General features: G+C 46.3%; 3 protein-coding genes across 4 annotated transcripts in view; 2 read left to right on the top strand and 1 right to left on the bottom strand.

Annotated features, from left to right (window-relative positions):
• The first annotated feature begins 185 nt into the window (after positions 1–185).
• On the top strand, positions 186–1,177 carry LOC121600176 (40S ribosomal protein S16). Its single transcript, XM_041928520.1, has 3 exons — positions 186–256; positions 354–398; positions 543–1,177. Exons 1-3 carry the CDS (start codon positions 248–250, stop codon positions 933–935), a joined length of 447 nt encoding a protein of 148 aa, XP_041784454.1. The 5' UTR covers positions 186–247; the 3' UTR covers positions 936–1,177.
• An 894-nt stretch (positions 1,178–2,071) lies between these two features.
• LOC121600201 (proteasome subunit beta type-7) lies at positions 2,072–3,241 on the bottom strand. The gene is made up of 2 exons (XM_041928615.1): positions 3,039–3,241; positions 2,072–2,956 (listed from the first exon to the last, which is right to left on the bottom strand). The coding sequence occupies exons 1-2, from the start codon at positions 3,098–3,100 to the stop codon at positions 2,179–2,181; spliced, it is 840 nt and encodes a 279-aa protein (XP_041784549.1). The 5' UTR covers positions 3,101–3,241; the 3' UTR covers positions 2,072–2,178.
• Positions 3,242–4,202: 961 nt separating this feature from the next.
• Positions 4,203–14,317, top strand: part of LOC121600664 (phosphatase Herzog) — a 57,083-nt gene continuing 46,968 nt past the window's right edge. The window contains exons 1-2 of one of the 2 annotated variants that reach the window (XM_041929490.1): positions 4,203–4,274; positions 5,280–6,019. In XM_041929490.1, coding sequence (XP_041785424.1) covers positions 5,941–6,019 — 79 coding nt within the window. In that variant the 5' untranslated portion in view covers positions 4,203–4,274; positions 5,280–5,940. Of the gene's footprint in view, positions 4,275–5,279; positions 6,020–14,317 lie in introns of those variants that run through there. The other variant, XM_041929491.1, reaches the window with a different exon arrangement.

Genomic DNA, 14,317 nt, shown 5'->3' with positions numbered 1-14,317 from the left:
CAAAAATAAAGAAAACATTTCTCGCACATAACTACAGCAGTAAAACGTTTTGATTGTGTGAAATTTCCGTTTTGTTTTATTAATTTTATTTGCCGCTTTCCCACCACGCGGCGCTGCTGTAGCGGAAATGCGAAATTCACCACGCCCCGGTTTGACAGCTCGTTTCGCTGCCGACTGTCACACACAGTTCAGTGCTGGCGGAACCACTTCCTTTCCTTTTCTAGTTTTGTTGTGCTACGAATCAAACATGCCGAAAGTAAGTGCTCGTGAAATACTGGCAAAAATCGTGTTAATTGCCGCCCCCGGGGTGACCAAAGGTGCATTTAATCATTGCCGACGTTCTTTTGTTGCAGGCACGCAAGGAGAAAGTTAACGCAGTCCAGGTCTTCGGACGCAAGGTAAGCAATTGTGTTTCGGCAGTGACGAGCGGTGTCGGCGGCTTCTTCTCTACCTGCTGGGAGCAAGCAGCCCATCTCCCCCGTGCTCGCGTACTGTCACTGTGTGATGCTAATGGAAGATTCTTTTCTTTCCATTGCTCGTAGAAAACTGCCACCGCCGTTGCACACTGCAAGCGCGGAAAGGGACTGCTGCGTATCAATGGCCGCCCGCTGGACCAGATCGAGCCGAAGATCCTGCGCTACAAGCTGCAGGAGCCGCTGCTGCTGCTCGGCAAGGAAAAGTTCGCCGGCGTCGACATCCGCATCCGCGTGAGCGGTGGTGGTCACGTAGCACAGATCTACGCCATCCGGCAGGCCATCTCCAAGGCGCTGGTCTCCTTCTACCAGAAGTACGTCGATGAGGCGTCGCGCAAGGAGCTGAAGGACATCCTGACCCAGTACGACCGTACGCTGCTGGTTGCGGATCCGCGTCGCTGCGAGCCGAAGAAGTTCGGCGGTCCAGGTGCCCGCGCCCGCTACCAGAAGTCTTACCGTTAAGGATTTACTTTACACATTCGCGTACGCGCTCGCCGTTTGTGCTTTTTCTGCTGGTTTTGCTGGTATGTGTGTGCTCGTACTTCGTCCGCGCCCTGCATCGGGTTCAAGTGCTCCACGCAGCGAGCTGGCCGGTGGTGTGCGTCCGGCGAGTTATTTTCTCCATAAGATTTGCGCGTGTATTGCTTTCGAAGGGCGGAAGCTTGTGAGGAAGGAATAAAACGGTCAACATCTGTACAATCTTACGGAAAATGGTGGTAATGAGTTTTGGAATTTTAGTATGGTGAATGTTGTTCTGGAGAAGGGTTTGAGGTAGCATTTGGATTGTCCAAGGAGAGGCAACTTGTTACACTAGTCGTCGTCTAATGATTTGCAGTGTGAAAGAAAATTTCCTTCAAACTGGTTGTAATCCACCAATGCAAGTTCCCGCAATGAGGGCACCTTTGAAAGGTCTATAAACAGTATCCTATATTGATCCGACAAGTATTGGAGAGCTTGGAAATAGTGCTCATTTAAATTTGAATTAATGAAGAACTGAACGCTTCCAACGGTTCCATCAAAAAACCCTTTCAGACCGGCAGGGTGTAATATAATGCTGGAATTAAATTTTGAGCTGACGGGGGTGTTTAATAGTCTTAGGTGAAAGTTAATTTCTATTTGTTCAAATTATTGTGTTGAATTTTGACACGTTTTTTCACAATTCACGGTTCGATAATGAACCATGTGTATTGACTGTTGCTAGCATCTAGGTTGTTTTAGGGTTTGTCAACATTGTTTGGACAACTCCCAGAACGAGGATGCTCGTAATACAAGTTGTTTGATTCCTAAACACTAATAGTCAAAGGTTAATAATCCGGCTGGCTATAATTCAACTATAGTCCCAACTTTAACGCTCTGAGCACCGTAACTCTTCAATTTACGAGTTTGGCTCAAATTTTCTTCTTTTATTAAGCTTTCACTCCGCTTTGAGGTCATTCGCGGTCCGTTCAAATTGAACAAACGAACATTAAATTGAATTGCGAATTCGATCGAAGTTCAAATTAGTCGTTTAGTACAACAATTTCTACACATTTTTGCGTAAGATTTACTTAAGTTTCCCATTGCCCCAATTTACCCAGAAACAGATGTAGAGAAAATGGTACAATTTTTCGTCCCAAACGAGACTGTAATTTATTCCCGAAATTATACCGATACAAGATGCTCGTTGGAATTAAAACTCATAAGAACTCCTCATCTCTCCGCCCCTCTAAGCAGTATCCATACTCTCCACCCCTTCCGGCACGAGATGGCGCACGACCGTATCCGTCACGTCCACCTTGTAGCACTTGCTCTGCAGTACCGCCGTCGTGCCCTGCTTGAAATCGTACGCCAGGCTGCGCGTGCCCTTCTTGTTCGCCTCCTCGTAGGTGCGCAGATACTCGGTCGCATCCTTCCGAATGACGCACAGATCGATGTTCGAGCCCGAGCCGAGATCGTTGAACACACCGGCCGCGATCGCGTCGCGCACCAGCTTCTTGCCCTCCTCCTCCGACATGTCCGGCTTCCAGCGCGACTCAAACACGGACATGGCGGCCAAGCTGCCCGAACCCATCGTCGCGTACGGCAGCTTGTCGGTCGAACCGTGCGGGTAGATGCAGTAGATGTACGATCCGGTAGTGTCCACCCCGCCGAGCACCAGCGCCGCACTGACGTAGCCCTGGTAGCGGAACAGAAACTGCTTCAGCATCGTGTTGGCCACCACCACCGGCACGGTGCGGCCCGTGTTCAGCCGGTGCAGCTCCAGGTTGGAGGCAATCATCTGTGTGGTCATCTCGGTGTCGGCGGCCGTACCGGCACCACAGCAGTACATGTTCTTCGCCAGATAATGGATCTTCTCGCAGTTCTTGTCCGCCACGATCGGGCCCTCGGTGGCGCGCGTATCGGCACCGAGAATGACGCCATCCTTGTAGATAATACCACAGATGGTGGTGCCGGTTTTGATCATCTTCGGTGGCACGAAGCCATTCTTAACCAGTTGAGCATTTCTGCGGAAGGCAAGCAATCGCGGTCAGACAAGCTAGTTCGTTCCCAAAACACACACACACGCGCTTTGAAGCCAATACTTACCGGCGACAGTTTTCAAAGCTGAATCCTGGTGCCTCAAACTCGCGAGCAATGTCGGTAGTCATCGTGTAATTTGGATGGGATGTTTAAAGAACCTTTTTTACACAGTTCGGGTGATATTGCCGTTTTGTGTATTTTGCTTCAGCCAGCTCTGTTCGGTTTCGGCAATTTTGCTGTTTCACCCTGCTTGTCAGACGCTGAAGATGTGTAGAGCGTACGTCGTGTGACGCAAAACGTCAGATACAATTGCATACACCTTGACTGCTCGAATATTATTGCACCAATAGGCACACCCAATAAGCAAAATTGAAACACTTTTTAATTGAATTAAACTAAATTGATCACAAGTTATGATTGTTGTGTACACTTAATCAATTCAATTACAAAATGTATCAGCAATAAACTGCTGTAAAGTATAGTATGAACTCAATAATTGACCCACAAACGTTTGTCGAACCTGCTCAACTAAATGGGATTTTATCGGATGTGCAAACAAATGAGACATTAGAGAACAAGCATTAACAACGTTATTTATTTTTCAAAAATACTTAAAATGTACAAATATGCGTAACAGTGCAGAATTACCCAAGTACCACAAAAATCACTGAACAACTACTAAAGCCTCCCAAGTGCCACAAATCCACTAAACGACCACTAAACGGGTTCTAAACGACTGAAGCTATCAATCTAAAAGGAATGACGCGCGTTTCCGCGGGCGCGTTCAAACGCGTATAACAGATCTGCAGAGATATCCAGCAAGAGCATCTCTGCGTTTCCGCGGTAGCGCGTTCGAATGACATTTCATTTCTATGGCTGGATTGTTATACGCGTTTCCGCGGTCGCGGAAACGCGCGTCGTGTATTTGCGGCCTTCGCCTTCATTGCAAATGACAGTACTTTCGTGTGGGACAGTTTTGTAACGCAAGTGTCACGTCGGTTTGTCGGTGGTATAACGATACTCCTTTTGATTTCCTGTTCTTTACAACATTTACAAAAAAGCATACTCATATTTAACCGATTTCTAAATATTTTTCAAAATGTCTGCCCGAATATTGCATTCCCAATTTATTCCACCAGTTTTGACATCCAACTCTCTTCCAGCAGCTTTGGCACATCGGGAATGGCAACGCCCACAAATTGGCCAAATTCCATCGCAGACACCGTCATAAACATTCCTCCCGTCGAGCAGTTTAATTCGAGCAGTGAAACCGTGCGGACGTGTTGTGTGTTGTTGTTGCGGGTTCGTTGCAATGTTTATCTATTTCTCTATCGCTTTCCATCCCTAGGCGGTGTGAATTTCCACACTTTCACACGACGGTTTTGGGGGTGGCGTGGAAAAGTAGGGTGAATAAAGGAAAACCTCTCATAAACAAGCGGGCTGCGCCAGGAAACCAGTTTCTCCGTTCCTCACCCTCTCGGCGGCCATCTTGTTTGTGTGTGCCACAGAAGTAGCAAAACAGAAGCGAACTTGTGCGGTGTGTTTATGTATGCGTGTGTCTGTGTGTGTATGTGTGTGGCTGCGGTGTCATCATAAAGTCAAACAAAAATATGCATAAAGTGCGTAACTTGCTCGCGTATTCCCTTTTTCGGACATCTGTCCGATCTTCTTGGCTAATCCGAGCCCGGCCAGAGGTTGGGGAAATGTTGTTTGGCTCCCGGTATTTGAGAGCAGCGGCGCGGTTACAAGCAGGCGCGCGCGTTCTGGTGAAAGTTTTCAAGTGTGTGGGGGAATAGAAAGGAAAAAGAAAGTATACACACACCGACGACGACGACTACGACGACCTCAAAAGAAGGGAAGCAGCCGAAGGTGTAGAAAAGGGGATGGAAATGGGATTGCAGCTCGTCGCCATGCTCGTACCAATTCCACCCGACCTTACTGTGTTGATCATAGCAACCCTGAACGCGTGGACGGGGGTGGGTGTGTGTGTGTGTGCATTGAAAAACCTGTCCATAATCAAGGGAGGCGTTTTCCTGTCAGAACAAACTCGTGGCCGAGTGTTGGTGCCGGGTCCTGTAAAAAGCAGTGATAAAGGCAGTCTTGCCCCCAAAGGAAAGTGCGAAATGGTCGCAAGTTTCACACTGGATTCGTAGAGGGTTCGCCGCAATCGCTTCCAATCACTTGATTGCATACGAATTTCCCCCCAACTGTACTTCCTCCTTACCCGTGGAATGTCATCAATTGGTGTATTTTATTCGAATGTGCATTTGTTTTCTATTTGTTTCTCTTCTTTCCTTCCCCATATAGCATTTCACAGTGTGAAGTAGTAGCGAATGTTGTGCGGTGGCTGATCGTTGGCGTTGTGTGTCTCTGCTGTATATCATCCGTGCCTACACGAGTGCGTGTGTGTGTGTATGTGTGTACGTGTATATGTGTAACCGGCCGGGGATTTCGAGTGCGGTGCGTTTAAGTTTTTTCGGTTCGTGGGTTTTTAGTTTTACGATCACCGTCCGGAGACACCATCTGTTCCGGAGCTGAAGGTGATTCCTTGGGTTTGTGGAAGATTAGTAGCAGAAGAAAAATAAAACGAACAACAACGATCCATCGACCGGAATTACAAGACACACCCCTCTTGCTCGCGGTCGTACGGTATCGGAAGCGGAACATTTGTTCCCCCCCCCCCCTGCATCGCGTCAACCGGCACCCGGTGACGACTGTTCCGCCGATCCGAACCCGTCCAGCAAAAACCGCCCAGAGAGCCGTGGGGAGAAAGAGCGTGTACGAGCAGGAGGCGCGCGAAACGTCATCCCGTCGAAACGGAAAGAGCAACAGCAAGGCAGGAGAAGGCAGGCCGGAAACCGGCTTGGCACAAGCGAGACACAGCCGCTGCGACAAGACCGCCCGGGCAACCACCACCAGCGGGGGTACCATTTTCCGGAGGGAGTGCGTCCAACAGCCAATGGTTTAAATGGACGCTACATCCATCATTACGCAGGTGTCGCGGGATGACGAACAGCAACTGAACAGCAGCTATCCGAACGAAAAAGGTAAGCGTTCGGGTGTACGAGAATGTGCTCTTTTCTTTTTTTGTCCGGGGTTGCGTTAGACAAGCGCGCCCGGCCTTTTAGCGTCGGTTCTACAGTGTGGTACAAATTTACGCAGTACACTGGCGCAGCAGAAAACAAATTTTCTCCTATCATTCAACCAAGTAACTCAACAACTCATATAATATGGAACTTTAATCCATGAGTTGTGGTAAATTGGATGTGTCACAACGGTTCTAAGACGTGTCAGAGTGCAAATGACGTTTCAAGTAATCCAGACTCTTAAAATGTTCGAGGGTTCCAATGTTTCGTGACGCTTGTAACGGAAATTCTGTCAGCCTTTCTTCAAGAAGCATACCGAAAGTTGAACCCATTGTGATATGGCGAAGTCTACTGGCTGAACAATTCCATGCCAACATTCAAGCGGTTATGTGACAAAGAGGATTCTCTTTCCTTGTAAAACAAAACCACAAACTGAACAGTGCAAACAACTTTCATCACATTTCCCCAAAATATCTTTCGCATCATCAACACTCATCAATCAAATTTTCCAAACCAAACACTTTTAATGAATCACATTTTTATATGAGCCCATTCTAATAACGCTTACTTTATTGCAATGGTGGAAATGTTTACAAAGTAGGTCCATTTTGGGTCCAAACTCCATATCGAACCTATCCCTACTTAGTATTGATTATCTTGCCAGGGGTAAACCAATCGAGCTACTGATAGTCAAACCCATGAGTGACTAAGTCAGCTCTAGACTCCGATTGCGGTTGTTGCACCAAAGACGAATACGTAGAAACGCGTTCTTTTACAACAAACTTTTATTTACCTATTAAACCGTCTGATTCAGTACGGTGTGTGTGGTTTTTTTTGGAGACCTACTGTGCAATTTGAAACACAATCTAAATTAGACAGAAAATAGAAACCCCTCGCTATGCTTCGTCTTTTATTAGCTGTCCTTCTTGCGTGTAGAAAGATTTATGCAATATTTTTCGGTGAAAGTATCACGGCAGTAGACTACAAGTACCCGAGATGAAATCACACGCCGTTTTATTTTGTCCTCCCGTCATCTAACACTGTCTATCGAAATTATCTTAACCATTTTTGGGATCAAACCCTAAATTACGACATCGCATAAATCTTAATGGAATTATGCTTACCGAGAAGAGAGTCGCTTGTGCGAATTGCAAGACGGAGCTAAATTGCGTTAGGAGTAATTATAAACTTGGAGCTACGAGGGGAAGATTTTTACGAGTACTTACACTTCCCTACACTTTTCTTCACAAGTTTATCTATATTTGTTTATTTTTTTTTAAAGAAGAAACCTCCCGCATTGCACCCCCTATTAGGCGGAGTACGAAAGCGGGCCTTAACTGCTGCTGTTCGTTCCGTGCAAAAATTAAAATGGCAACCTGCGCCTAATTAGTTGTTATGACAATACACGTTGATAAAGTTTGTTCATTATGTTGTGCTTTCATCGACCGAGTTCCCACCACCATCTGGGGTGGGAAAGGGGTGAGCAGTAAAAACAAAGGCAAAGCAAAGCAACCTGGTACACAAATTAATCGTTTCCGACGCACGTTGGAATGCTTTCTACAAGCCGCGTGCTTTGGCTGTTTGCTATCTGCGCTTCTGCACGAGAACGATGCCGATGGTGGTGTGTAGCCGGTTGATGGTTGTTCTAAATTTTCTCGTTTTTTTGTACCACCAACACTACCGTTTTCTCACAACGCGCGAAACTGTGGTGTATGCTGTATGCTCAGTGGTGGCACGATTTTACGACATTAAAACCGTTCCACCATTCCTTACGCACCGCTTTGAACGGTGCGACTCGCGTGGGTTTTGTGTACTGGGGCGCTGTGAGTATTTGCGTGTTTTGTGCGGGGTTGAAATTCGCAGCAGACGTTTGCGTGAAGGACAGTTTTGCAGGCTGAGAACAGTCGCAAAACCTTCGTCTCGTTTCTTTTGCCGTCACAAGCGGCTTCTCCAAGCCGCGGCCAAGTCAAATTGAAATCGATCGATTGAGCCGGCAAATAAGACAAATGTGTCGATTCGGCAAAACATTGCCCTTTGCCTCCTTCCTTTGTACACAAAAAAGCCTCCCCCGTGCCAGGTCTTTTGGCGTACGCATAACACGTAAAACCCTCCCTTCGAGTACGATGCGCAAAATGTTACAATGGGAGTAAAGCAATAAGCAAAAAGAAACCTCCCTGCTTCCCGCACCTCACTCAGCCTTCTTGTTGTGTGCCGCGTTACGATGATGTTGTTGTGGTTGAGAGGGTAGCGCGTGTAGTTTTGTTGATTTAGAACACGTTCTTACACCCACAGACGCTGTCTATTTTCCTTTTTGGGCGAACCACAAACACACGGGCCCGGCAAACCGAGGGCCATTTTGCTATTGCTCTGTACCGCGGTGGGCGTCCATTGGTTTTTTCTTCGTTCGGAGATCCATATGCGTCTCGTGTTTGCAAAGTTTCGATTGGGATGTAAAAGGGACACAACAGGGATCCACCGCGGTACCGTGGTGGAGAGACATTGATCGAACGTGGGGTTGAGTGACTTTTGACTTTACGAAATGTTTGGAAATTGGTTTTTCACACAGAGGATTTGAAATTGATCATTGCTTTTAAGCTTTTTTTTCCTCCAAAGCGTTGTTGATAATGGGGAAATAGGGAAACTTAAAGAATGTATTTCTTGTGGTATAAGTAATAAATATTGTGTTTCAATAACATCAGTGTCCCATTTCGGGTTTATGGACTAAATTTAACTATGATACTCCAAAATCTAGATGCCTTATATCGTAGCAATAAGCAAGTAACATACTTAAAACGTCTTTAAATAGTTTTTAGTATTATAAATGCATCGCCTGAAATGATTTTTTTATTTTATATATTGGTGTTTTGCACTTTCGAGTCCAGGTTCAGTTGCCTAACTATACATTTCACTGCTTCAAAATCCATTATCAAACCCACGTGACACTTACTCGAAAACCAAAGTCCTAAATCTCTCTTTTTTTCTTCCTCTCGAGCAACACTTGAAAGAAAGCTTTCTTCTTCTATCCGTATTCGAAGCATATTGGCCACCGAACACCGGTCCCCAGAACTTGAGTCATAATTCATGCACGACCGTTCCAGTGCCCTTAAGTAGTCACACGCTTCACTCCACTGCAAAAGTAAATCCCTCACGCAAAATAAGAAGACCAGATTGCTCTTCCACCGTTTGCAAAAGTATGCGTAACAGGTGCAGCGGTTTTGCTGCTTTTTTTCGCATTCTAATGCCCTATTGCGCCCGTTTTGCATGGAGTAGGGAAATTCTAGAGGCATCAGTAGTAGTAGTAGTAGTAGAGGGAGTAACACACCAGCTGCTCGACCATCAACAGACGGCCAAAATTGTACCAACCTTGGGGATGATTTTTTGTGTGGCTATTTTCCTTGCCTTGCTGCTGAGATTAGCGAAGGGTGAAGGATGCAGGGACGCTTGCGGATATCGGGGGTAAAATCAACGCTCTGTTTGCTTGATATCGTTTGTTAAGTCGTTTTTCGTTCGCTGGCTTCTCCTTCCTTTTTCACCGCTAGCTGTACTGTGCATGTGTTTGTTTATTGCTTTTCAGTGAGTTGGAACTAAGTTAAAGATTTGCGCTTTCGGTGGAGAACCTTGGCGGTGGTAAACGACGGACGGCGAATTTCCCACGAGGCAACGCCTCGCATGTTTAGATCTCGCGAGATTGATTTATTTATCCGCTGGCGAGAAGAGATTGCTGCTTCTCGTGTGTTGAGGGGCAATGGATGTAAGGTGGATGGGTTGGTTGGCAATCCGTACCTTTCTTCTGCAAGCTACTGTTGCCGCTGTTATATTTCGTGGTAAAACCAACCCAGGAGAAGTGATTACCTGTGAACGAGAACGTCGAGAAGTTGACACGAGCTATTGAACTTTTGGTCTGATTAGGTCAGCTTCTAGAGAGGTGTTGAAGACAATGGTTTAGCTTTTAAGTGCAAGGCAAATACTTGGACCAAATACTTATTATCTGATTTCAGTTTTCTGGCAGACAAATGCTCCAATAGGGTAGTTTAGTGTGACTCGCGGTACGAGAAGACAAGGAGTATCCACATCCTTGTCGTTCTCCTGTTGTCAAGGTCTCTTCATCGCAGAGTAGAAATCAATCAGATAATGAAGCTCGTTGTATTAAAAGAACATTATCAACGACAAGATCTAAGATCTATTGTCGCTAAGATTAACACACAAAAAAGCAGTGTCGTATACCCATGTGACCCGCCTTCCTATGTGACCGTTGTTTTTACACTCGAGTATTGAATCGTTTTTGCACTTGACACCATACGCTTTTTGAAGTGCCACTTTAGCCCTCTAGACTTATTACAACGGTGCGGAATGGAGAACTCGATGTACAAGGATTTTTTTTTTACTTTTGCTTCGCTTCAGCGATGCATATCGGCAACAGTGGTGAGTACACACACTGTAAGTCTAATCAAATAGGGAGAGACACACATCGGACAAACATTACAGTCGTCGACGTTGTCATCGTCGTGGTGGTGGTGTTATGGTGTTCTATTAGCAAACAGGTTTTAGTGTATCTTTTTTTATTATTATCCACGAACACGACCGTTTGATGCTGGAGGCTGAATCATGGTTTTGTGAAGGTGTTAGACATTCCAGATTGCTGGAGTAGCGCTCCCGCAACTCTCTGATGACATCAAATCCATGACTCTAGGTCGTACAGTAATCGATGGCTGCTCAGGGCCATCGGTTGTTCCTGTGTGTGTGTGAGTAGTACCGTAGTAGAATTCACCTTCAAATCAAACTATAAACTGAGCATAAACCTTGCAGAGGTTTCAAATCTCGCTTATGCTATAACTGTTGCATTTCCATTCAAATTTCCTATCGAACGATGTCTTGGCGCTCGTGAAGTACGTATCGAGGCTCTAGGCCAAGGTGGTGCCAAAGGTAACACTGCGTTATGTGGACGGCAGCGGTGTGGTAGTGGTGTAGCAGGCCACCACGATGGCGACTGGCGAAAGTCACGGACGACAGCTTGCCGGCATAGTGCCTTGGAACGATCCAAGGAACGTCCAATGATACCTTGCTAACGCTGCCAGAGTGGTTTCACTTCTTCCCTTTCTGGTTTCCGCTGTGTGTATGTGTTGGGTCTCTCGGTCGCACCACGTCGCGCCGACCAGTCGTTGTCGTCGTCGCAGTCGTCCGGGGTGTGGAAAGTGTGTCAATAGAAAATGGGCAGCCGACGACAACACAGTTCCACACTACAGACGTACCAACCGCACAGACACCATCAAACAATCCAGAGTGGCCTAGAGCAGAGCTGGACAAAGTTAACAGTCTAGTCGGTATTTGTTGGAATCGCTGTACGAATCCTTGGTAGGAACATCTGCTATCTCTGCAGTGTCTGCTGGCAGGAGACAGCTTTGCTGCCTGGGATTAGTCGGGAATAATTCCCACGAACGTGTCCTAATGTCTTAGTTCACTGTAAGTGATGGCAAGCTCTCGGCTCTGGTGTGCGACGGCTTCCATCAGGCTCTTTGTGATGGAGCGCCTTGGGAAAGAAATCAATAAACTATCAATAATTTCGATTGACAAGACGTTTCCTTGGTAGCGTCCAGGCCACTACATTGTTGGATGGCAACGCGTTGAAGTTGCTGTGAAAGAGTGTGAGCTTTCGAAAACGTTGGCAACAAAAGGCAAAGTTGTTTGGGGTTTTCCCCAGTGCATTAAAATGTAATAAATCGTTTGGATTGATAACCCATGCTGGGTGTTTTATTCAACTTTGGAGTAACTCCACATTCCAGGAATTGGAATAGATGAAGTGAAAATTAACAGTGATTAAATGTATTTTTGTCATAATCTTTCTGTATTTCTGGCGTATTTAATTGGTGACAGTTCCTGGAAACAGTTACCGTGAAAATTGTCTAATGTACTTCTGATGATGGTACATGAAGAAGTAGAAGGATTGATCGGAAGTAATCGTGTCGACAATGTGTCCCTACATACGTGCAGAAGGCATTATTGGAGGGAAGAAAACACAATAATCTGGTCCGTGTGTGACATCCCCGTGCTGCTTGCCGGCAGCAGTTGCTGGGTAATAAAAGAAGTTACCACAATCCACTATTCCATCATTGTCGATTAGCTGAAGGCGTCCCCCTTTAGTCGGTCTGTCGCATTGCAATCATGATGCTTGTCGTCAGCTGTGTTGTGGCATCAAGTTATTTGGCGAGTATACAGTGTGCGTCCAAAAGGCTAGCATAAAAGCAAATTGATCCATCACGAGAACGAGAACGTCTTTCTCTCTGGCACTGGCAGACTTTTATTATGGTTCGGAGTACCCTCAATTGGGATAACCGTTTTATGATGTTTAAACATAATGATTCCCATCATTAGTGCACACTAGTGTACACGCATTTGTAGACACGGACATACTTTGTCCACTGTGGTTCATCTTTACGAGCAGTTCCAATCGTTGCTAAATGTGTGCTAATATTCCACTCCAGAAGATTGACGCTGATGGGGGTTCATTTAAAAAAAAAGTTCAACAGCGTGCAAATGGCAATAAAAGTGCGGAACTGCAGCTACGTAAAGTGGATTACGCGTGTAAGGGATGCCCCTCTATACTTGAACCAGAAAGCAAATGATGGACTTTGGAGCAAACATGCTTTTCTATTTTTACTGCACACTGCATGCTGATTGAACTCTTCGCAACTCCGCACTTTGCAGAAAACGGCAGACTCTGGCCCAGGTTATGCACCGACTGCCTCCGTATCGGTGTTTCGAACGATTTCACTTCTCTTCACCTATCTATCCATCCATCCTGCCAACTTCGGGCATCACGCCTCGGGATGGATCGATTCATTCCACAGTTAAACACTTCAACGCTCCATCTTAATGATCACGATGATGGTGCTGATGGCTATAATTGGTACTGTAGTTGGTGGTTCGCCTGGGTGCCGGTGGGCCCCATACACCACTGACATAGATTGTAACTTTCAATTTCACTTGATTTCGAATTGATTTTCTCACCGATTGGTGGTAGTGGTGCCTGCAGTTTTGAAGCAGTTTTGAAACACTAAACGCGCAAAATTGAACGCAAATGTAGACGGTTTGGAGTGAAGTTGCAAACGTTTTTGCTTTTCTTGCGCGTTCACCCGAACGACTTTCCAGTCGGTGTGACCGAATCGGGGAACTGTTTTTCCTACCCCCCAACGACTCCCCACTGAAGTCAGTTATTAAAATAATTGGTAAACTGTTCGCTGCAGGTGCTGTTATTCGCTGCTCCATCTCTCCAAGCCGCTGTCTGCACTAATCGAACTTTACCATCTGTTAATTAATTGTGTCTGCAACTGTGGGACTAGAGAAGACTTGTGTGTGTGTTAGGAAATGTGGCTCGATCCATTTCAATCCGGGCAAAAAACGACCCTCCAAGCCTAAGTTTCTTTTTTTGGTGAATCGTTCGTTTCATAACCGACGATCACGCCTTACGGCACCGCATCTTGCAAGGGCGGTGACCCTTCGCCGGCTGGGGTTAAGAACTGTTGGAAACAGGGGCTAGTTTATTCTTTTGCTTTTTTTTGTTTTCGCTTAGTCGAGAAGTCGCGTCACACACAAGCACATGTGGTTTCTCTCCCTTAGAGGGCACAGTTTTGTAGTTTGCCGTTTTTGCCCCGTTCCGATGCTATCAGCGCTCTTTGTGTGTGCCCATCAGCTGACAGTTAATCTTGCACACCCAAGCGCCATCACCCGAAGCTAACTTCCAGGGCGTGTGTGTGTATGTGTGTATGTGTGCTATGCCTCGTCTTTAGTATGTGAATAGACGGCATCGCGCTCTTTTAACCGCCACTATCAACGCTCGGCAATCGCTTCCAACTGTGACTGACTGACATCATCGCGTTTACTATCGCAGGGCGATGGGGTGGGCGCTACGAGGTGGTCGTAGAAGAAAATTATAATTTCACAATTATAATTGAATGTTCACGCACGCCCATACCAGCTGTGTGTGTGTGCAGTTTCGTTTCCGTGTTGGTGGTTGGCATGGAAAACGCAGACGACACCCGACGGCGGTTCGCCCACACAGTCTTGGGGATGCACGCGTCCGTCTGGGGTGAAGAAGGGGTACGCAATGGCAGCGGCTGTACCCACCCGGAACCATTCGGCCCCTCTGTGGAGGGTCCCTTTTTATCTCAAAATAAACATCTCCAGAAATAGTCGGCTTGGGTGTGTGTGTGTCCGTTTTTTTTTTTCGCAAACCCTGGGGCACACACTCTTACACTCAAGGGC

Source organism: Anopheles merus, chromosome 3L, assembly GCF_017562075.2.
Source record: "Anopheles merus strain MAF chromosome 3L, AmerM5.1, whole genome shotgun sequence".
NCBI classification, from domain to species: domain Eukaryota; kingdom Metazoa; phylum Arthropoda; class Insecta; order Diptera; family Culicidae; genus Anopheles; species Anopheles merus.
This window is presented reverse-complemented; position numbering and strand designations above follow the sequence as displayed.

What these genes read in the sequence shown, in the direction of transcription:
- LOC121600176 (XM_041928520.1), top strand. An exon ending in TCCAGGTCTTCGGACGCAAG is followed by an intron (nt 399 to 542) that starts GTAAGCAATTGT and finishes CATTGCTCGTAG; the next exon opens with AAAACTGCCACCGCCGTTGC.
- LOC121600201 (XM_041928615.1), bottom strand. Translation starts at nt 3,100, where the DNA reads ATGACTACCGACATTGCTCGCGAGTTTGAGGCACCAGGATTCAGCTTT. An exon ending in AGCTTTGAAAACTGTCGCCG is followed by an intron (nt 2,957 to 3,038) that starts GTAAGTATTGGC and finishes TGCCTTCCGCAG; the next exon opens with AAATGCTCAACTGGTTAAGA.